Source organism: Rattus rattus, chromosome 14 (assembly GCF_011064425.1).
Source record: "Rattus rattus isolate New Zealand chromosome 14, Rrattus_CSIRO_v1, whole genome shotgun sequence".
Lineage (NCBI taxonomy): Eukaryota > Metazoa > Chordata > Mammalia > Rodentia > Muridae > Rattus > Rattus rattus.
The window spans coordinates 76,468,125-76,492,200 of NC_046167.1; the positions used below are offsets into that span (position 1 = coordinate 76,468,125).

General features: G+C 45.3%; 1 protein-coding gene across 3 annotated transcripts in view; it reads right to left on the bottom strand.

Moving 5' to 3' along the window:
- Window positions 1-24,076, bottom strand: part of Aopep (aminopeptidase O (putative)) — a 307,096-nt gene that overhangs the window by 234,476 nt on the left and 48,544 nt on the right. For all 3 annotated transcript variants that reach the window (XM_032884277.1, XM_032884276.1, XM_032884275.1), the window contains exon 3: window positions 13,383-13,549. In XM_032884277.1, coding sequence (XP_032740168.1) covers window positions 13,383-13,549 — 167 coding nt within the window. The remainder of the gene's footprint in view (window positions 1-13,382; window positions 13,550-24,076) is intronic.

Consider the following 24,076-nt stretch of genomic DNA (forward strand, 5'->3'; position numbering starts at 1 on the left):
AAAAGGGGGTGGAGGTGGAGTGGGGGAGGGGCCGGCTTTTAGTCTGGGAGAGTCTGGCCCCTTAACCATTTTTCCTGGAATTTCCCAGTCATGAGGAAGAGAATGTCAGAGAGCTAGCATATTACACAGTTCAGATAGAGAGCAGCATCTTGCCTAAAATAAAGTATCATTTACACTCCTTACTTTTGAAAAAAAAAGGGGGGGCGGTGGAGGTGGTCGGGGGGCAAAGATCTTAGAAAAAGAATTAATTTGAGGAAGTAGGAATATGCCAAATTAGATTTATAAAAATGAAACCAGGGGGCTGGAGAGAAGGCTCTGAAGTTAAGAGCACACACTGCTCTTGGGGATGCCAACCTTGGTTCCCAGCACCCACATCCAGGGCCTCACAATCACCTCCTCCAGCTCCAGCTCCAGAGGACCTGATGCCCTCTTCTGGCCTCTGCTAGCACTGCATTCAAGGAAACAACGCAACAATGAAATCTTCAAGAAACAAACAAAAATACTGGAGGAAAGTGATAGCATATTGATTTTCTTCTTCTTCTTAACATGTACTGATAGAAACCAGCAACAAGGGAAAGCAATGAACATGGAATTGCCTCTGTCATCACCTACATGGTTTTAAATACCTCTGCCAGGAGCGGCTCCTGTCTGGTTTCCTAGGCCATTTCTGAGTCCTGCTAAACACAAAGCATAGCAGGTGGAGACAGAGACTGGCATGGCACAAAGGGGAACACCGGTGCCAAAATGACTTCAAGCTGAGGAAGGTGAGTAGGAAAATAAGTTAAACAAGTTCATCTGTGGCCTTTCTAGAAAAAAAAGAATAATGACTACTTAGCTAATAAAATTCTTATGATGCTCATTGCCCAACAGCCCCTTACCATTAGCCTTCTTTTTAAAAACACCAGGAGGAATGATTTCCTCATGGAACACAGAGTCAGAGGGCTCTCTTGTGAGTTTTGTTGCTTGCTCAGTGGCTGCTGCCATTGGCTTCCAGGTTGAGCCCGGCTCCCAACTTACTGACAGCCTTCTCAGCAAGACAGCTGGTGTCTGTAAGTGCACTAACGGGGCTGATGGAGTGTCACTGTGATGGGCAGGGACAAGACTGGCTGGGCAGGGCTGTGTTGCTCAAACTTCCAGAGGCTGTACACAGCAGAGTCGGAGACCCAGAAAGCAGACCTAGAGGGAACAGTGCCATCTCCTACCACCTACCACACACTCCTTTCATCTGAAGCCCACAGACCCAGCAGTAAATGCTGCCCATACTCCATAAAAACCACTCAAGTCCATCCATGGGCTTTAGCAATATGGCTCCCTGCTTGTCCTTTGATAAACTTCAGCTGTGGGGAGAGTTCTTTCTCCTTTTCTACCTCAGTTGGGCTGGTAAATGTTTTGTGATGCTGGCTGGGGTGTAGGGAGTGTGAACAGCAAACCTCAGTGAGCATCTCTTTATGACAACTTTGCCCTCACCTGGAATTCTAAAGAAGAGTAAAGGTCCACAAATGTTCCTGAAAGTGTGAAAATTTTTCTGAGAAAATGTTAAGTTTAATAATTCCTCTGGATTTCATGAGGGTCTGGGTCTCACTGTACAGTCTAGGCTGACCTCAAACTCTTGCTCCTCTTACCCTAGCCTCCCAATTATTCTTATTAATAATAATCTTTAATAAACAGACTGGAAAAAGACAACTCGGGTAGAAATCAGAAAACATTTTTGGAAAAGGAGTGGAGAAAAGGTTCTGGTCCTGTGAGCCTTCCTTGTAAACACTCACCTGTGTTTGGACGAAGCCCCAGGCAGCAGTTATAACCCAATAAAACTTATTTACAAAACCAGGCAGTGAACAGAGCTGGTCAGTGGGCTGCAGTTGGCTGGCATCTGAAAGCATCCAGCCCTAAGTGGGTGTTAGGTCTCAGGGAGTACATATATTTAGAAAGGAGCTCAACCTGAACTGTAGAACGATTTCTGGAGGGTAGATAAAAGTCAGCATTCCTCAGGAATCTGTGAAATGAGCTTTCCATCCCCAGGAGTCCATCCCTGCAGCTACTCATCCTCCTCACAATCAGAAGGATTTGTCCCCCACCTGCTTCCACCCCTCATTCCCCCTTCCTGCTCTCTCCTGCTCTCTCATACACTCCCTGTCTCCCTCCCTACTTTCTTACACCTCCCCTCTCTCTCCTGCTCTCTCACTCACTCCCTTTCCTCTCCTCCCCCATCTCTCACACACTCCCTGGCTCTGCTCTATCTCTTGCTAGTTTCACTGTTCTCTCCAGTTTCTCTAGCTCTGGCCATGTCCCATCTGCTTTCTTTTCTCTGTGCTCTGGAGTCCTCCAGAAGCCTCTTAATATTCCCATTCTCTTACCCACAATAAGAAATCATCCCCCTAATGAAGTAATTATGTTGGCAGTTTCTTCACTGTGTACCCTCAGTGAATTTGTTGAATGATCTCCACACTCACGTGGACAGTAATGTACATGACCACACAGGGATAGATGGGACCTTTAGTTACTGAGGAAAACATTAAAATGACGATATTGCCTGAGGAAATGCCAACTAGATGCTGGGAAGAGGGCTCAGTGGGAACTTTCCCACAAGCATGATCACCAGCACCCACATAAAGAGCCAAGCACTTCACTGGGTACCTGTGATCCCAACGGCAGAGCAGGGAGGAGGGGTGGACAGAGGCAGCAGGGGGTCCCTGGGGATTGCTTGCCAGCCAGCCAGCCAGCCAGCCAACAGTTACCTACATGGTGAGCTCTAGGGTTCAGTGAGGCCCTGTTTAAAACAAACAAAGGGCAGGAGAACTAGAGAAAGGATAGCAGGATGCAAGTGATGAGGGGAAGGTGTAAAACAGGAGGTGCGTGCTTAACTGGAGTGGGAAGAGGAAGGACACAGAGAAGGAAAGGGAGAGAGTAAAATAAGACTAAGAATGTCTGGAAATGCCACAAGGAACCATTTATTTACCTAAATTACACACAGTACATTAAAGGCTATCTGTATACATTTAAAGTTTAAATGAAGTTATCCCACTTAGTCAGACAATTCTCTGCTCTAGGGCTTCAGCATGAAAAACCCACTTCCAGGTTGTTGGGCAGAGTTGTTCAAGAGACTCCCTGAACATCACAGGCTGTTGCTGTTGCCCTTGCTTACCTCCCAGATATGGAACGTCAGTCCCTATTGCTGAAGACGCTATGGATGCCTTTTGAACACAGGACCCAGAGGACATGTTTTTGTGGTACCAAAGGAACTATACAAGCTTCCAGAGGAGGTAAGCAACCAATAAATAGTCCTGTCCAGTTATGACATCTATAAGCCAAAACAATGCCCAGTTTGGCACCATAATCCTAAAGGTGCAATATTAGCACACATACCTTGGCACTAACCAATGGCTCTTTAATTAGACATAAAAGTCTATTCAACAGACAGAAAATCATGCCTGCTACTGGAAACCTAGCCAACTCTATGGGGCTGGTAAAGTCATAGATCTCAGATGAGAACCTATTGCCATCCACAGGTAAATGTAGCTCTCCTCACCTCTCATAAAAAGAAACTTCTCTTTGCAATCAATGGACACACTATAGAAAGCCACAATGGATCAAAATGCACAGAACAAGGCAGCATGGGATACCCAGCACCAGTGGATACAACACAGCTCCTCCAGGGAACTCAAGAGAATATTGCAGAACAGAGACAGAAAGACTGTAAGAGCCAAATTACTACAACATCTGCTGTGAGATGTATCTCCTAGAAATGATGGGAAACTTCACCTATGATACCTCAACAATATGGCTTCCTAAGCAAGACCTGAAGAGATATAATACCACTACACACACTAACAGAGAGGGAGGAAATCTCACAGAGCCTCCCTCTCCCATAGACAAAGAAGTACAGGATTAATGACTACTGTGAGCAGGAGAAATACTCTTTCTAGGGAGGCCTCCCCTCCTCCCCCCCGCCAATTGCTTATTCCAGTCTCTGAAATTAATAGCAGTACACAGACTGAATGACTGCATGCATGCATGTAATAACAGCAGCTGGAGAAGAAGCAGCCATGGTTTCAAGAGGGAGTAAAGATGGAAACATGGGAGGGGTGGGAAAAAGGAAAGGGGAAAGTAATTATATTTTAATTTTAAAAAGTTTTTAAATGTGAAGAACATGTCTACACACACATGCACATTCACAAACTCATATACACTTATACATTACACGCACAAACACATGCATTCACAAACTCATGAACACTCATACACTACACACACACTCACAAACTCATTTATACTCTTACACTACACACACAAACATACACATTCATAAACTCATACACTACACATATACACACATTTACAAACTCATATACACTCTTATACTACATACACAAATACACACATTCACAAACTCATGCACACTCATCCACTACACATATACAAACACACACATTCACAAACTCATGCATACTCATACACTACACATATACAAACACACACATTCACAAACTCATGCACACTCATACACTACATAAGCATGTGCATATTCACAAACTTAACACAACACACATTCACAAACAAACACACACTCACATATTACATATACATAACCACATGCACATTCACAAACTCATACACTACACACATATGTACATTCACAAACTCATGCACATTCTTATACCACACACACACACACACACACACACACACATTCACAATCTAATATAACATCATACAGTAGACACAAAAAGAAGAATAGAAGGCAAATAGTATCAAAGCATGTCTGAGAAGCAAAGGTTCTTAGCAGACTGAAGGAAAGTCATTGAGAAGAGAGTATCACATAGTTCAGGGTAGGACAGGTGTTTAATTATACACACGTACAAGCAGAACACAGAAAGACATAGAGATACGCACACAGACAGACAACTACACATACACTACACACATCTTTCTTGATCCATTGTCCTATTACGAGTGCAATTTAATTTTAGCAAATTTTGGTTCCTGCATCAAACTTAACTTGTTGATTTAAATTTTAGTAACTTAGTAAACTAGTGTAATTTTATTTGGCTCTATAGTTGGGCAAGAGTTCCAATAGGTTTCTAGTTTTTAAAATATCATTCTAATATCTATAATTTAATGCCATCTAGTATCGTTATTTAAAATATCATTCTAATAATGCCTCAGTCAGCTCTGGTAAATGAGGAACTTTCCCTTTCTGAGAACAAAATGGGCTGGAGAGCTGGCTCAGCTACTAAGAGCACTGGATGTTCTTGCAAGTACCTGAGTTTGATTCCCAGCACTGAGATGGCAGATCACAATCATCTCTAACTCCAGTTCTAGGGGATATGACACCTTAATCTAGCCTTTGCAGGAATACAGTATACATGCAGATAAATGTTCATACACATAAAATAAAAAGTGCATCTTTTAGAGAAAAAGAAAACTATTGATTCTCACTAATAAGTGGATATAAGCCTAAAAAAAAAAAAAGTACAGAATACCCAAGATACAGTCCACAGAACTCAAAAAGATCAACAAGCTGAAGGGGCCCAAGTGACAGGACGCCTCAGTCCCACTTGGGAAGGAGAAGAAAGCAACCACAAGTCGGGAGGGACAGGGGAGAGAAAGGGCTGGAGGTGGAGGTAGAGGGGAACATGATCTGGTATTGGGTGGGGGAAAAGGACTGAAGCCCTGAGGGCCAGCTGAAAGAATGGAAACAGGTGACCTTGGAAGGAAGAAGGTTGGGAGGACCCTCTAGAATGTACCAGAGAACTAGGAAGTGAGAGACTCTCATGACTCAAAGAGGGGGACCCTAGATGAAATGCCCTACAGGGGGAGAGGGAACTTATTAAACCCACCTCCAGCAGAAAGACAGGGCATCAAAGTGAGAGATGGGGTTGCTATCTCACAGTCAAAGCTCTGACCTATAATTCTTCCTGACTGAAAGAAACGCAGGGATGGAAATGGAGAAGAGCCTGAGGAAAAGACGGTCTAGCAACAGGCCCAAAGTGGGATCCAGCTCAAGACCTGACACCTTACTGAGGCTATGGGGCATTCACAAAAAGGGACCTACTGTGACTGCTCTCCAAAAGACCCAACGAGCAGCTGAAAGAGTCAGATGCAGATATGTGCACCCAACCAACGACCCCTCTGGTTGAATTAGGGAAAAGCTGGAGGAAGCTGAGGAGGAGGGCAACCCAGTAGGAGGACCAGCAGTCTCAATTAGCCCGGACCCCTGAGATCTCTCAGACACTGGATCACCGACCAGGTAACATACACCACCTGAGGTGAGGCCCCCTAAACATACAGCAGAGGAGTCCTGGGTCTGGGTTCAGTCAGAGAAGATGCACCTAACCCTCACGAGACTGGAGGCTCCAGGAAGTTTAGAGGTCTGGTGAGGTAGGTGGGGTGGGAGCATCCTGTGGAGATGGGGGTGGGAGGAGATATGGGGTGTGGAACAGTCGTGGGGGTGGGTTGGGAGGGGAATAAAATCTGGAGTGTAAAAATAAAGAAAGAAAAGAAAAGCAGAGCTGGGCACCTCGTGTCCTGTTTGTGTCAGGAACGACACAGGCATGGATGCAAGAGTGTGCAGGGGTGAGGGAGGAGGTCGTGGGAGACACAAGCATCTGGGAGGTTCAGCTCCCAGGGGACGCTGCTATGGAGATGCCCAGGTATCAGTGTCTGTGGAGATGTTAGGATTCCATGTACTGGGTCCATTCTGAATGTGCCAGGGAGCCACACAGAGGGAGACAGAAAGATCCCAAACAAATCAAGCACAACTTGATAAGACAACTGTCAACAAGGCATTATAGTGGGGGCTGTCAGCTTCCTGCTGCCGAAGGGAGAGAGGGTTTCAGCCACATGTCGATGGACAGGAAGAGCAAAGGGAACTCAGTGTGTGGACATCCTGTCCTGTCTGCTGGTGCATGCCAAAGTGGAGCATGAGGAAAATATACTGCAGCATCAAGGTACATAAGACACGCTAAACACTCAGAGGAAGAACAGACCCTGGAGGTAATTTATTACAGAAACTAAAGCCAAAAAGAAAATGGCCCTGTTACTATGACACAAGGAGACATAACTTCTGTCTATATACTCACAGCACCAGGCCAACACATTAGTGTGACAAACTGGGATAAAAGAACCACAGGTGTTTTTTGTTTGTTTGTTGTTTTTTTTTAATAAAAGACGGGAGTATCACATCATTTTTATCGCAATGGAATTAATTAGTAAAGAACAAAAGTATCGTTCCTGAAAAATCCGTGGTACATAGTATAAGCAGAGCCAAGGACACAGCTGTGCAGAGCTCTTGTCTAGAGTTTACAAGCCTGAGGTCCCACCCCAACACTGCAAGGAAAGCTTTGGAGATTAATTAATTAATTATGTGTCTAGGGCATCAGACAAAGAGTTCTCATAATCTCTACAGCCAAAAGACACACATTAAAAACTTCCAATGACTTGTGTAGACACTGTTGGAATTAAAATGTGAGAATGAGCATAAGTACATGAAAGTCCCAACACCATTAGCTCTCGGGGAAATGTGAACTGAAACCATGAGATAGCATTTCCCACTGACTGGAGAGTTAACGTCAAAGACTGACTGTGCTAAGCACTTGCAAGGACAAACAACAACCAGTTCTCAAATGCCGCTAGAAAGATACAGAACTACGAGAGTACTTTAGACAGTACTGGCAGATGATGAACCCCAAAACAGACAGACACTTATCCCATGATCTAGCAACTATACCCTTAAAAAAGTCACAAATGTGAACATTACAGCCTAACTTCTGAACTGGCCCCAGACAGTCTACCATAGGGAGTGGAAGAAATGTGCCTCATTCATATACGAATTTTGTCCATGGATTAAAGGCTACGTTGTAGGTGTAGGAGCACCATGCTGAGTTACAGCCAGGCAGAACTAACCAGTGGAGGTGGAAATGGAGACAGGGACACTAGGAAGGACTAGGAGGAGTAGGTACACAACAAGAGTCTTCCTAGGCGACAGGAATGTCCTTCCTATGCTACCACAGGGCAGTGTCTAGTCATTCAGGTGTGTGCAGCGGCCAGAGCTCATTGAGCAATACATTTAAAAGAACACATGCAGTACAACTAACTCACATTGTAGTATAACTGGTTGGAAAGATCTAAAGTTTAAATTAAAATTTCAAAGCCCCAAAGGCATGTAGGCAGCAATGTCAGACATCTTTCAAAATTAAAATTTAACATACAATTCCTCCTCAGAAATGCCACGTTAGCACCTATCTTAGAAAGAAAAGCAGTGAAGCAGCAAGCATACATATAGGGCTGGGTGTGGAGTACACAGGAGAGTGTAAGCACTTGGGAGGCAGAGGCAGGAGGATCACAGAGGTTCAAAGTCAGTCAGCATCCTTCATCTACCCCTTACTTGAAGAAAAATTATTATCTAGCTAAGAGTTGTTCATAAGTGAATACATTTCAATAAGAACATGCGAGGACACTTGCAAAATGAACTATAAACCTTTGGAGAAAAATTTAAAAATTTTTAACAGGAAAACAATTTAAACTTAAGAGATCAAGAATGAAAAATCAATTTAAATGTGTATTCAAAGGATGATTTAAAACTCAGTGAAATGTGAAACAATTAAGAGCAATTCCTAAAAATACGATAAACAGCAAAATATACACAGAAATGCATGTAAATCCCAAATTGTATTAAGTTTCCCACTCCTCTAACGGGATTAGCACACATATTTGCAATTCCCTCTGCAAAGGAGGAAAGCTAAATAAGTGAAGCCAGAAAGAGGAGTGGGGAGGAGCTGGGCGGGCTGGGGCAGCTCTCAGCTGGTAGAGTGCTTTGCCTACCATGCTACTTAGCAAGCATGAGGGCAGTGGAGGGCACATGAGTCCCTTCGTCAAAGCGTGCAGCGCAGGCACTGAAACCAACCGCTGAGATAGGACCGCGTGGAGCTGAAACGTTCCTGTACAGCAAAGGGCACCACCCAGCCCCTGAAGGCTCTGCACAGAAGGGGACCAGTCTGCCAGCTGTGCACTCAACAGTCAACATCCAGCACACACAAAGAACTCAAAATATTAAACACCAACTGGAGGTTTGTGCCCAATTTAAAACTGGGGCATGGAATTAAACAGAATTTTCAAAAAAAAAAGAAAAAAGAAAAGAAAAAAGAAATACAAGTGACTGGAAAATATTTCAAAATATTTTGAACATCCTTGGCCATCAGAGAAATATAAATTTAAATTACTTTGAGATTTCTTCCTATGCAACATACAATAGCTAAGATATATTTTTAAAAATGACAACAAATACTGGCTTGGATTTGAGAAAGAGGAACTTACTCACTGTTGGTGAGGGAGTAAACTGGTTCCCACAAAAGCTAGAAATAGATCCAGCATAGAACACAGCTGTGTAACCCCTGAGAGGACTCACAAAGGACTGCATACCTACTGCTCAAGTACTTGGTCATCCATGCTCATTGCTACTCTATTCCAATAACCACAAAATGGAGACAGCATAGATGTTCACCAACTGAGGAATGGATAGTGGAAGTGTGGTACATTTACACAGTGGTCCATTATTTACTAATAAAGAAAAATGAAACCACAACCTGCAGGTAAGTGGGTAGAGCAGTGAATAATCACTGAGTGTAGTGATTGACCCAGACCCACAAACACTGCATGCTCTCTTTCCTGTGTGGGTGCTAACTGTGAGCATCCAGATGTGTGTGCGTAAGTTAGAGTCCCCATAGGAGTTAGAAACTGTAAGCAGCATGGGGAGGGGATCAAGGGAAGGGCATCGAATGCAGGTCGTACGAAGGGAATAGAAGGGTCGAGTGAGATGAGGCTGGAAAGGCAGATGGAGAAAGGAGTCTAGGAGGGACGAGAAACAAAAATAACCTTTGAAAATGCCACTAAAATCTGCTACTGCAGAATTGCCATATATATGTACACACACACACACACACACACACACACACACACCCCACATGCACACGCACACGCACATGCACGCACGCACGCACACACACACATGTGCGCACACACATGCATACACACACACATGCACACACACACACACACACACATGCACATGCACAGACTTGGATAACATGAGATATGCTCACTCCTATAAGAGAGTCATAAATGTTATTGGGGCAAGCAACCACTTCCTGACTGGATTTAAAGCTTGCCCCACAGGATGGAACCCATCCCCTGTACCTTTAACTGGGATAAAACATCTGATGGTGGCTCAGGAAGATTCTAGTGCTATCATTCTGCTAAATGGACATAGTAATAAATCACCTCTTAATGCTTATCTCTATTCCCATAGATTAGTGATTTGCCAACCTTTATCAGAGAAACTTCTTTTCACAGAGCAGATACAACCTGACGATGTGCAGAGAATAAGAGACTGAATACTGAGCTCTACAGGGGGCGTCTGTGTCACACCCCTCCCTCGGGGGTCGCCTTGGAGAAAGCCAAGGACAGACGGAAAAGCCAGAGGAGATGGATGTCTGCTGTAGCAAACTGATGTCTGCTGAAAACACTGGTGCAGCTGCACACATGAGCGCACAGCACCTGACACTGCCCGCACAAGACCAAGCCAGCCAGCTTCCAGCACGGACTGCGGAGAAGCACAGGAAGTCCCACCCATCTGAGGAGCTTCTGGAAACTGAGGCTGCTGGGAGAGGAGTGTCCATTTTCTTCAGGGAAGCAGCCCCCGAGAGGCTACTCGTGTTGCAGTAAATGAGCTCACACCCATTTACATACAGGCAGCGCTAGTAGACTCAGTGGGAGGAAGAAGGGGGAGGAACTGGACAGAAGTAATGGGGATCACTGATCAGAATACATGTGTGCATATGTGAAATTCTCCAATAATTTTTCAAATGGAATATTCATCAGCAAAGGCTGTCTTAAATGGACTGCAAAGGAAAATGTTCATCCCACCCCACATTTTAAAAAGAAAAAAGACACCTTACTACAAATATGTCCTGTGTTCATGTATAAATATATTATCTAAAGGGTCTACATTTAAAAATAAAAATATGGTAAGCTTAAGAACCTGGTACATATGCAGCAAATCTAAGCTATGATGACGCCAGTGTCACAAATCAGAACAGGTAAAGTCAACAACACTGGAGCATTAAGTAAGATGGCACAATATGGAAAATACCGTGGGTCATGTGACACAGCCTGGACAGACTCAGCTCAGATCCAGCTACTCATTGATCCATTCAACCAAGTCCTTGGGAACATAACATAACTTACTGATAACAGGAAAATGATCTGGTGATCTGGTGATCGACAAATCCACCAATGTGATGGTCTGGTGGCTGCTGATATACTCAGACAATAAAACTATTGTATTTTCTCAATGTACACTATAAGCAAGAAAAGTAGATTATACTGTTGCACACTATAAAGACAATTTAGTATCTCTTGATACACATGGCTCTTAAGTACTGGGGATAATGCAACAAACTCAGTCTTTCCAAAATTATTTCACTTTGATTTTTGACTTTTTGTATATGTTCAAGTTTTTCTGATAACCATGTAGGAGAGGATACCATGTTTTACATTAAGAATAAGTACTGTTGCCTGGCATTGGCGTGCTAAAGACATCAAATGGACCGTCCTGACTGAACAGGCAAGCACCTCACAACAGCCCTGGGTGTGTGCTGTCTCACAACAGCCCTGGGTGTGTGCTGCCTCACAACAGCCCTGGGCGTGTGCTGTCTCACAACAGCCCTGGGCGTGTGCTGTCTCACAACAGCCCTGGGCGTGTGCTGCCTCACAACAGCCCTGGGCGTGTGCTGCCTCACAACAGCCCTGGGCGTGTGCTGCCTCACAACAGCCCTGGGCGTGTGCTGCCTCACAACAGCCCTGGGCGTGTGCTGCCTCACAACAGCCCTGGGCGTGTGCTGCCTCACAACAGCCCTGGGCGTGTGCTGCCTCACAACAGCCCTGGGCGTGTGCTGCCTCACAACAGCCCTGGGCGTGTGCTGCCTCACAACAGCCCTGGGCGTGTGCTGTTCCTGACAACAGCCCTGGGCGTGTGGCTGCCTCAACAGCCCTGGGTGTGCTGCCTCACAACAGCCTGGGCGTGTGCTGCCTCACACAGCCCTGGGCGTGTGCTGCCTCACAACAGCCCCTGAGGCGTGTGCTGCCTCACAACAGCCCTGGGCGTGGTGCTGCCTCCCACAACAGCCCTGGTGTGCTGCTGCTCACAACAGCCCTGGGCGTGTGTGGCCTCACAACAGCCCTGGGCGTGCTACTGCTCACAACAGCCTGGGCGTGTGCTGCCTTCATAACAGCCTGCATGCAGTGCTGCCCTCACAACAGCCCTGGGCGTGTGCTGCCTCACAACAGCCCTGGGCGTGTGCCTCACAACAGCCCCATGTGTGCTGCCTCACAACAGCCCCTGGGCTGTGGCTAGTCTTCACACAGCCCTGGGCGCGTGCTGTCTCCACAACAGCCCTGGGCGTGTGCTCACAACAGCCCCTGGGCGTGTGCTGTCTCACAACAGCCCTGGGCGTGTGCTGTCTCACAACAGCCCTGGGCGTGTGCTGCCTCACAACAGCCCTGGGCGTGTGCTGTCTCACAACAGCCCTGGGCGTGTGCTGTCTCACAACAGCCCTGGGCGGTGTGCTGTCTCACAACAGACCTGGGCGCTGTGCTGCCTCACAACAGCCCTGGGTGTGTGCTGTCTCACAACAGCCCTGGGCGTGTGCTGTCTCACAACAGCCCTGGGCGTGTGCTGTCTCACAACAGCCCTGGGCGCTGTGCTGTCTCACAACAGCCCTGGGCGTGTGCTGTCTCACAACAGCCCTGGGCGTGTGCTGTCTCACAACAGCCCTGGGTGTGTGCTGTCTCACAACAGCCCTGGGTGTGTGCTGTCTCACAACAGCCCTGGGTGTGTGCTGTCTCACAACAGACCTGGGTGTGTGCTGTCTCACAACAGCCCTGGGTGTGTGCTGGTTCTTGCCACCATCCTCTGACACAGCGTGAATTCAGACTTCCAGCAGCACGCTGGCTAGCCTACTTCCTACCTCTTATAAAAACAGACGACCACATACAGATAGCATGTCCAAACCGCACACAGCTCAACTGTGTGTCTCCACGACACTCTTGCCTGTCCAGGAAGTCTTCAACCAAGACCACCCACTGTTGCTCCACAAACCACCATGTAAGAGTGGAGTCATCTATGAATTGATAACTTAGGCTTAGAGAGTCTGGAGCCCCATGCCCAGATTCCCCACTGCCCTTCCCAAACCCTGTGCTTTCTCTGGTAGGGTTTTTGCTCCAACCTCACCAGTAAAGCAGCTCCTTCACGACTGAAGCAAGCCGATGGCTCCTCGGGCCCTGCTGCGCTCGTCGCACCCAAATAAGAAAGAACACATGTACTGTACCTTCTCGAAGTGGTGTGGGCTTGGCAGACTTTTCCCCACTCATTAAAACAACAAAAGATGCAGCTGCTCGAACTGTAGCCTGCCATGTTGACATGGCAACCGGTGGTTCCTGGCATGGAAAAAGGGCCCTGTTGTTGATGGGGGATCCCATAGTATAAACACATGGCCTGCAGAAGAAAGACAAAGGGAAGACTCTTTAAAATGAGTTGTCACTGATCTCTGGACCAAGGCAGGGAGGTCATCCTGAACTTTCCAAATAGAAACATTTGTGGCTTTATAGTTGACTCTTTCAAACTATACTGAACTGAGCAGGTCAAGGGCCTGCTATGTCAATAGCTCAGTGGTTATTCCTCACAAATAAACATTTAAATAAGTGAAAAGGTAGGGGTGTGTGTGTGTGTGTGCGTGTGTGTGTGTATAAGTTGGATAAGGTTTTAAATACTATTCTGCAAAGTTATAATTTATGCTCCCCTTAGGCCTTTCTGCCTTCAAAGGGAAAAGGCTTCAGAGACATTCTTACAGACTTTTTGGAAAGTATTCTGGAAAAGAAAACATGGCTGGAGATCTCTGCGATTATTAATCTTGGAAAAACAAGCGGTGGTCTCAAAGCCAGTGCTGGCAGGCAGACCAGCCCCTTCCTCCCCAGTCATGGAAACCGCCTTCCCAGACAGAGCCCTTGTGGGATCCTTGTGTAGAAGCCAAGAACAGGGCTTGGCACAAACAGAACCGCAGAGGTCACAAAAACCTGGCTTGTGATGGGAAGGCCACAGGAACACGCTCATTACTGAAGCCAGGTACAAAACCAACAGCATGAGTTAGGACTCAATCGCCACAAGTACTAACCGTCCCAAACCAAGCGGCTCCCTTTCAACAGTTAAGCCATGGTTGACAGAGATGACAAAGACCTACAAAATCAGAGGAATCCATTCTTACACCACAGAGAAGGCACAACACTGACTCCTGGGGAAAACAACTTAGGAAAAACTATTTTCCTTGAACTAAGACAAATGTTGATTAATCAGCTTGCTTTACAATATAAATGAACCAGCTACCCTTTCTTATAGATAAACTGTTTCATTGGCATCGTTATGATTGAACACTAATCTGTCTGTGTAAGGTAGGAAAGAACACACAGGGTGATGGCTTTTTCCTCTTTCATCAAGGCCCAATAAAGAAAAGACAAGCCAGGCTAGGCTCTAGCAGGCAGAGATGACACAGAGAACTGTTATACCAAGGACAGAGTGGAGGAACCAAGCAGGGGACAGTGAGGCCATACAGAGACCAGTCCCAGCTCAGCAGCTATGGTTCACAAATTGGAGGAGCTGCAGTTACAAAGGCAGGGGTCACCTGGAGACAGGGCAGGTTGTCCAGGAGGAGCTTGGACCACAGAGGTGACTCACACTCCAGCTTTCAGAGGGAGTTGGGAGGAGCAGAAAGACTAGTTTTGCTCTGATCTTCCACCAAACTTGGCCAGAAAACAGCAGGCAGGAGAGCCATGCAAATATGGCTCCTTACCATTCAGAGATCTCAGGTAGAGCAGAATGTGGGTCTCAGGGCAGACACAGGCTGTAGCACACTCACACCATACTCCATGGCTTGACAAGAGGCAGGGAAAGATCAGAGCCAAAGCTCATTGCTAACGAACCGAGCATGGCAGCACAGACTTGCAGCTCCACCACACACTGAGGAGGTGGTGATAACTGGAACGGGGTTCACAGCCAATGTCAGCTACACACAAGGTTGAAGCCAGCCTAAACATATACTATACCCAGGTGGCCTGCCAAATTAGGATATGATGGACGGTAGGGTTGTTGTAGCCTTTTATCGGTCATGGGTAAAATGGGGGGATGTAGGTCAGTAAGTATTTGGTTCTGTATGTCAAGCTTTTCGATCTGAAATTAAGGGGGGGGCATTTCTATGTGAGGCTCAGAGCATTCAATCAATTTCATTAAGTTCTGAGTTCATTCTCTGGTCCCACTGGATTCCTAATTGACTTAACCTCCCTTTAGCTATCCAGCCTCGGGCTGTTTCAGACCATAATGAGGAAAGTTGTTAGTGCTTACTTCTACCCAAGTGGGCCAGTGATAGTCAAAGATTCCTGTTATTAGCTCAAATTGCTCATCCAAGTGGGGTCAAGAGAGTGTCAGCTCAGAAAATTCTACCTACTGGGTGTGGGTTTACCCTCTAAAAGCCCCTCTTTGAGGAAGGTTGCATGCGGGAAAATAAGCAGCATGGAAAGGGGCCCACTCCCACTACCAACTGGCAGTGGCAGACCCCCAAGGGCAAGGATTTCTTTCCTACCAAAGCAGAATGGACCCTGAAGCTTTTCTTGTTCAGGAACCTGGAGGCCTCCGCCAGAGCCGTGTGCACCTGTGGAATTAACCCACCTATAATTTCACACCCTTGTCTGGGACATTCCATAGATTGCATCTGCCTCACATTCTGATGTGGTGGTGGCTAACATGTACAGAACAAGTCAAATGTCTGGGCTCTTGGCCCAACTGACTATTGCAATTCTGGTGTGACTTTGTTATTCTGTCTCATTCAAGTTGTTGACTTATATACAACACTCCCCTTCCATGCCCTTGGGTATGTGGGGCCAAGGCACCCTCTATTATCCTCCATACGTTTCCTAAAAAACAACCAGGTTTGAGATGACAGTACAGCTAAGAAATAATACAGAAGCAAAATTAGGCTTGCTCTTCCATTTTTATTTTGTATGCATATTTGTAGGCAACGGTGTGTGTGCATGGAGACCAGAAGTCATCTCTGCCTTTCAAGCAGCATCCCTCACTGACCTGGAGCTCATCACACAGGGTAGGTGGCTGACAGTGAGGTCATCTTCCTTGCCTAATGCTGGGATTACGAGTGTGCACCACCATGCCTGGTATTTAACATGGATTCTGAAGCCTGAGTTCAGGGTCTCCTGGAACCTGAACCATCTCCAGCGCAGAATTAGGATTAACTGAGGAATGTGTCAAGGGGTGGGGCAGGGGCGGGGAGAGGGAAGAGCTCTCAGAAGCAGGAATGGCTGAGCTGCCTCACTTTAGGAGCTCCACCTCCTGCTACCATGCATAGCTACCTCCCTACAGGACTAACGATGGCCTCTGACCAACTGCAGAAGTCATACTCTATCACTTCTGGGATTTGTTTTGAGACAGGGTCTCCCTATCTAGCCTTCACTATGTAAACCAGGCTGGTAAACTTGCAGCAATCCTCCAGCCTCTGCTTTCCATGATGGTGTTACAGTTGTGAGCCATGACATTAGGCTTAGTGTTTTTTTTTCCCCCTCCATCCTGATCACCTAATCACTCATTGGAGGTAGGAGGTAGGGTGGCAAATGGTAGACCCAGTGGCTGGGTCATGAGGACATCGGTCAGCTAGCAGATGACCCTACTTGAGGAGCAGAAACTTCTAGCCAAATGCTAATCAGAAGCTGCATCTGCAAAGACACTGTAAGAGAATTCAGAAGGCTTTCCACCTTCAGTCAAGCCCAGATCACAGCCTGACTGCAACCTTGTAGGAGATTAGGGCCTCAACTAGCCGGCTATGCTTCTCCTGGCCCTTGGAAATTGGGAGATGACATGTGTCTGATGCTTAAAATGTTCAGTGTTTTTGATCTGTTCATTACACAGCTGTGGATGACCGAGTGAACTTCCCAGGGTTTGGGCTCAAGGAGAAGACATGGAAGAGAAAGCAACCACACAGTGAAAACCCAGGGAGTCAGAACAAAGACCCCAGGAAGCATGGCCTGTCTCCTGTGTGTAGTAAGGACCACACTTATCACATGCAACTGCCAGGCTGAGGGACCAAGAAGCTGTGTTTTCATAACCCAACAAGAAGGTTGAGGGTCTAAAACGAGAACTAAGGCATTCTAGGGCCAGACTTTAATGGTATAGCCTTATAATGCTAGCACTTGGGATGTGAAAGGAGGGTCAGAAGTTCACATTTTTCTTCAGCTACATAGCTTGGAGGTGACTCTCAGTCAGAGTTCCAACAAAATAAGAGAAACTTTATTCTTCCATTCACTGGATTCTCAAATACCACGTTGTGCCTTCACTATCTACTTGTAGACATCATGTTATATAGTCTGGCCAGGACCCTCCCACTCGCCTCCTCCAAATATCCTCAGTATTCTATTATTTTTACCTTTCTTTTTTTAAAAAAAAAGAGGGTGAAAGGGTTGGTCTGAGACAGAGTCTCATTCCGTAGCCCAGGATAGCCTTAAAATCACAGCAATTCTCTTGCATTATCCTCCCAAATGCTGGATTACAGATAGGAGTACATCCAGCCCCACTCTCTTCTTATTCTTGTTTTGTGCGCTCCCTCCCTCTCTCTCTCTCTCTCTCTCTCTCTCTTTCTCTCTCTCTCTCTCTCTCTCTCTCTCTCTCTCTCTCTCGTGTGTGTGTGCATGTATGAGCATGTATGTGCATGTATGAGTATGTATGAGCATGGTGGTATCTTTTCTCAGGAACTCTCTACCTTATTTTTTTTTTTCAGGGGTTCTCCCTGAGTCTGGAGGTCAGAGATTGGCTAGCAAGCATCAGAGATGACTCACCTGCGCCGTGCTGGGCTTCTGCTGGATGTTTCCTATGGAAGCTGGGGATTCAAATTCCTTATGCTTGTACAGCAAGCACTCTGTGGAAGGGGCTCTGGTTGGTGTATCTATTCTATAAGCCTAAGATGTGTTTTCATTCTGACATTCTACTTGCTGTCTAGAGCTGTACATACAAAGTCTCAACTGTCCGGGATTTGTTTTGTTTTGTTTTTCTGGAAAGTTTTCACAGAGTCTCCATGAACAACTTCTGTCTTGTTTGTTTGTGTTTTGGGGTTTTTTTTTGTGTTTTTTTTTTTTTGAGACAAGTTCTCACTATGTAGCCCAGACTGGCCTCAGAATATGTGTCAATCCTTCTGTCCTGGCACCTCGGTACTAGAATTACAAACATGAACCACCACTGCCAGCTAATAATTCTTGAAACTGCTCACTTTCTTTGTGCACCCCCCACCCCAACCATGCTTATTCCTGTCTTGGCTTCCTTTCTCAATTACAGGTTTATTCCTCCCTTCCCAACATATCTGAACCAAAAGCTAGACTTAAAACCAAAGGCCTTCGATCTTTTACAGCCTGGTACAGAATAATGCAAATGCAAGCAAAAAACAATTTAAAGCTGGATAACTGTGTTTCCAGAAATTAAAGCTCTATCCTTGGGTCAATGCTCTGATGAGACGTGGGCATCTGCCAGCAGTGAAGGCCAAATCCCTGGTCCACCAACCCTTCACTGTGAGGAGGAAAAAGAACATGTGTTTATACATAGGCCACAAGGTATCTGGATATGTAATATTTGTGTTTACTGGACAGGCACAGCCTTGTACCTCACCTCTGCTGACATGCTTACAGGACAAATGTACAGGTGACAGTCTGAGTTTCTCCAATGTTATGACTCCATTACTCCCAGATTGAAGGATTCCTTCTAGCATGCGCGCGTACTCGTGCGTGCGTGCGTGCGTGCGTGTGTGTGTGTGTGTGTGTGTGTGTGTGTGTGTGTGTGTGCGTGCATTGTCTCCCTGGGAATCATCTCAAATGCCTTGGGCAACCAACCCTCCTGGGAGATCCCTGGGAACCCAGGCAAGCTGCACAGTCTTAGAGATGAGACAAAAGTAAAAATCAGAGGTAGAGAGGGTGAGGTGTTGAAAGGCAGGTCCATGGCTTCACACCTGAGGAAGAACCTGTCAGAATAGTTAGTTACCCAGAGTCTTGGTTAAGGGGCTCTGTGTTCATGGAGTAGGCAAACAGAGCTCAGCAACTAGCCCCACGTGCTTCCCCTTCACCTTAAAGACCAGCAGAGTGGAGAATTTGCAGGAAACTGCTCCAAACCATGTACTGTCTGCCTGTGCTGACTACTATTCAGAACAGCCTTCTCAGGAGAGAAGGAGGCGATTTCTGGTTAAAAGGCTCCAGTTCACCTCTTCCCATCATGGTAGTCTTTGCCAGAGGCTTTGATCAGCACCCAGCAACTACAGCACTGACTATATAAGTGGAAGACAGTCAGCAGCCGGAAAGGCCGAATCTGCTGTGTGGCTTTGTGGGGCCTTTCCAAAATGGGGCAAATGACTGGCTGGGGATCCCAAAAGCTGGTCTAGGGGTTGGTTGCAAACACAGGAGTTCAGCCAGATCTATGTGGAAGCTTCTGTAGGTTACAGAGTGTCCAGGCTTCCAACTTATTTCCATCTATTATATTGCACTTAATATTTTTACAAGTTTGTATTTTTAAGAAAACTGTGATAGTCTCCACTACAGTAAGCAAACTTCCTGCTTTTTTATGCCACACATGGAGATCCAGCATTTCTAGTAGAGGAAGCTCCACTCAGGATGGGCTCTCCTCCCTTCCTCTCTTAGTCCATTTCATGACATCATTACCAAACCCAGAACTGATCAATATCATCTAGAAGGCAAGTCCAAAGACGTTGTTGTTTTGAAATACACAGGACTTATTCAAGAGAGGTATTTTTTCATGCAGAAGAGGCAAGCTTTCTGTAAGGGCAAAGGAGGCTTTGGCACTGGGGAACCCTGATGTCGGGGGGAAGGTGGATCCTTTCATGGAATCTTCTTAAGTTACACATAAAGCAACTAGGCTCTGGCTGTAACTGACTCCTCCACAGTTGCCTGGCTTGTTGGCACCATGGCTGCAACCAGCACCCAGAAGCATCTGGGCTCCTTCCCTTCAATTCTACAACAGACTACACTCATCCTCAGTTACATAGGCCACGGTTTTCTGTTATTTTCTGTTGAAACTAGATTCTTTTCTTTTCTTTCTTTCTTCTTCTTTTTTTTTTTTTAAATGATTTTAGCTAGGTGTGGTGGTGCACACCTCCAGTCCTTGGGAGGCCAGCTGGTCTGCTAGGAAAGCCCGTGCTATGTAGAGAGATTGTGTCTCAAATAAAGGCGAACAAAGGTTTTTACTTTAAATTTTGAGATAGAATCACCTCCCTGTGACTCAGGTTAGCCTTGAGCCTACAAAGGCCTCTGCCTCTGCCTTCCACGTGCTGGGATCACAGGTGTGCACTGTGCCTGACAGGATGTTCTCTTAACAACTAAAACCTCAAACTATAAAGCTTCTGTGGGAGCAAAGGACATTACCAGCCAAGTGAAGAGGGAGTCTAGAGAGTAGAAAAATATTTATCAGTCACCCACCCGACAAAGGGTGTCTATAACATACAAGTTAAAAACAAACAAAAAACAATGACTGAGAAATATTTTTTACATATTTAATATTCTTAGCCACCAGAAAAATACAAATTTAAACTACTTTGAGGTTTCATCTTACCCCAGTCAGAAAAGAAAGAGAAAGAAAGACTCAACAGATGTTTGTGTGAATGTAGAAAAGAGAGACACCTGCTAACCACTGTTCATTGCTACTCCAATCACAATAACCAAGAAACAGAAACATCCTAAGTCCAGCCATAGATGAATGGATAATGAAAACGTGGTTCACATATATAAAATGGAATATTATTCAACTGTAAGGAAATTATGATATTTGCAGGAAATGGATGGAGCTGGAAATAATCTTTCAGAGGTAACCTAGACACAGAAAGACAAGATCTACATGTTCTCTTATATGTGGATAGTAGACTTACTTGACTCTTAGGTATGTTTAAACTGGAATACTCATAGAGATCAGGGAGCTAGTAAGGTCCATGGGGAGGAGTTGTTTCAAGGAAAAGAAGTCAGAATGCAGGTAGTATGAAGGGAAAAGAGAATGGAATGGGAAGGGTTAAATGGTATGGGGATGGGAAGAGGGAAGAGGAGAGAGTATAAAGGCCTTTGAAAGGAATTATTTGGAAGCCTGTTGCTGCAGAAGCTTACTAAAATGCATACACATGTACATAAAAGAAAGTTTAAATGGAGTTACTCGAAAATAGAGAAACAATGTCTCTCCTCAAGACATTATAGATTATCATAAAAATCCCACTGTTCATATGGGTTACCGCTCTTTGAGTTGTTGGTCGCTGGGATCCCATAGTTCCTCTTCCAAAGCATTATAGGCTATTGTCATTGTCCTGGATACCCCTCATGGTAAGATACCACAAGCTTGAGTCACAGGGTAAAAGAATCAAGATGAAATCACTTGAAAGTTTTGTCCCTAATAGCTAGCTTTCTCAGTGCTAAGATGTTATGTACACTACAGGGGAACAAATCAGAATCAACAATCTTATACAGTTATGAAGCCTGTGAGCTACAATGACTAGCCCAGCACAATATGCCCATTGGCATAGCATCATGAATATTATGGGAGCAACCAATCAATTTCTGACTGGACTTGAAGTCTATTCCACAAGATGGAATCTATGCCTGGTATTGTTAACTGGGCCCAAGACCCATTTCTGGATGTCATGGGTTCTAGGGGAGAATCTAGCACTACAATTCTGCTCAATGGACATAGTAATAAACTGCTTCCAAAACCTTACCTTTATTATACCCACAGTGTCCCTCTCAAGCTTAATGGAGAAGCTTCTTTTTTAAAGGATGTGGTAACTAATACAGAGACTTACAGCTGATCAGTGGGCAGAGAATCAGAGACTTTGAGATGCTCAGCTCAGCATCTATGTCAGACCCCTGAGCTCAGGGATCATGATAGAAAGAGGGAATCAGAAAAAGTCAAGAGACAGTGGGCATCTGCAGTGAAACAGGGCTGCTACACGCATTGGCTCTCAACAGCTACACTGCATGTATACAATCCCTGTATACAACCCCTCAAGATGCGGGAGTCTCATGCAGAAGAGGAGGCAGAAAGATCGTAAGAGCCAGAGATGACACAGCGGAGGACGCAAACAAAATAGTGTCTTCCAGATACAACAGATGTGCATGTAAACTCAGAGCGACTGCAGCAGCATGCACAAGAACTGCACAGGTTCAAGACCGACAGCTTGCAGCACTGAGAGGGGAAGGTTGACATGAGGTCCCACCCCTAACCAAGAAGCTATCTGCACCTATTATCCACTAGCAAAGGGAAAACAAACTTTTCCAATGGAGCTCCGTTGGGTGTGTATCAGCCACACTCCAAGACAAGCCACAAGCCCAGGAGTAGCTGGCCAACACAAAATTAACTCAATTTTTTTAATGAACTTTTTGCTTCATTTAGCTTTGTTTTAGCATTTTTTTTTCTTATTGGTCTTTTGGCTGCTTGGTTTGATTTACATTTTTATGGTTTTGTTTTGTTTTGTTGAAAGAGAGAAAGAACATAAAGTTAGGTGAGTAGAGAAGTAGGGAGGATCTGGGATAAGTTGAGAGGGAAAAATCAAAATATAGTATATGGATAGTCTTAATTGTACAGGAACTGTATAAAATCAAGCCATCGTGTATAAAATCAAATTCCAGCAATGGGGGAGGGGCTCGTGAAGTCCCAGCGCTATCGGAGGAGCCATTGGCAGCAGAAGACTGCTGGGAGACAGAGTAAACTGTCAAGAAGGGCTCCCGAGAGGTTGCCCGTGCTCCAGTGGATGACCAGCACACACGCAGTAGGCAGAGCAGGAAAGCAAGGGAGGGGTAGAGGGAAGAGGAAGGGAAGGGAAGAGGGACAAGCAGGAAGGGAGGGAAGGAGGAGGGAGGGAGGGTGGTGGACAGGGATAGGAACTGGAGGGGAGGGAGTGAAAGTTAGATCCAAGCACATTATATGCATGTATGAATATTAAATAAAAACACTCAAACAGAAATCTGAGCTCTTTCACTCATTCTTTTTAAAGCCTCCATGTATAGTGAGCTATAAGGCAGTAAAATTAATTCAGTGGGGAAGCAATATGTCTGTCTAACATCTGGCTTTGATGTTAATCTAAAAATACAAGTAGTGTGCCCAGCAACTGAATGAATATGCTAGAAAAGTTAGTACTTACCAGCTTTGCCCTGGACTTTTCTAAAACAAAGAAACATCACAAATGCTGTAGGAAAGTTTAAAGTTTAATATTTATTTTCCCCGGGTTATTTATTCTCCTAAATTATAGTTTTGAATTATATTTTCTACATTGAACTCAATGTCTCCTACACTCAACTCTCATTTGGTGACATCATCAGCTAATAACCAGACTTCCTGGAGCAGCTGGCTGCTTTCCCAACTACCATCATGATCATCAGGGGAAAGAGAGGCTTACTAGAAGGGATGTCTTAGTTTTAAATAACTTTTCCTTTAGTGGAATGGAAAAACCTTAAGAAATTCAAGGAAAATGAAGAAAAGCATATGTTCTTCAAATTTCCACTTTTATAGTTTTTTTTAGGTGTCCTGGGGACCCAAAATGAAAAACGTGTTAAGTCCCCATTTCTCTCCAGCTTTAAAGGGCCACCTTTATATATTCTGGGTCCACTCTTGCTCTCAAGACACACACACAGCACATAAAGTAAACATCATCTAAGAAGTGCGCCCTGGATTGTTACATAAGGTTCCCTCTATCAGCCACTCTGAAACGCCACTTGCAACCCAGTATCCCCGGACTCAGGCAAGAGAGGACATGGAGGTTCAAGAACCAGCACGAGCCCTGAGTGGCTAAGGCAGACAGCCGGTTGTGCTATTTCTCAGCAACTCTCTTTTAGAACTAGAATAATAGCGGGCAAGCTAGTGGCAACTTCCAAACAGAATAAAAGGTGGTTTTCTTCTTCTTCAGAAAACAAAGTCACTAGTAAAAGTGGTAGGGCAATCTTAGGG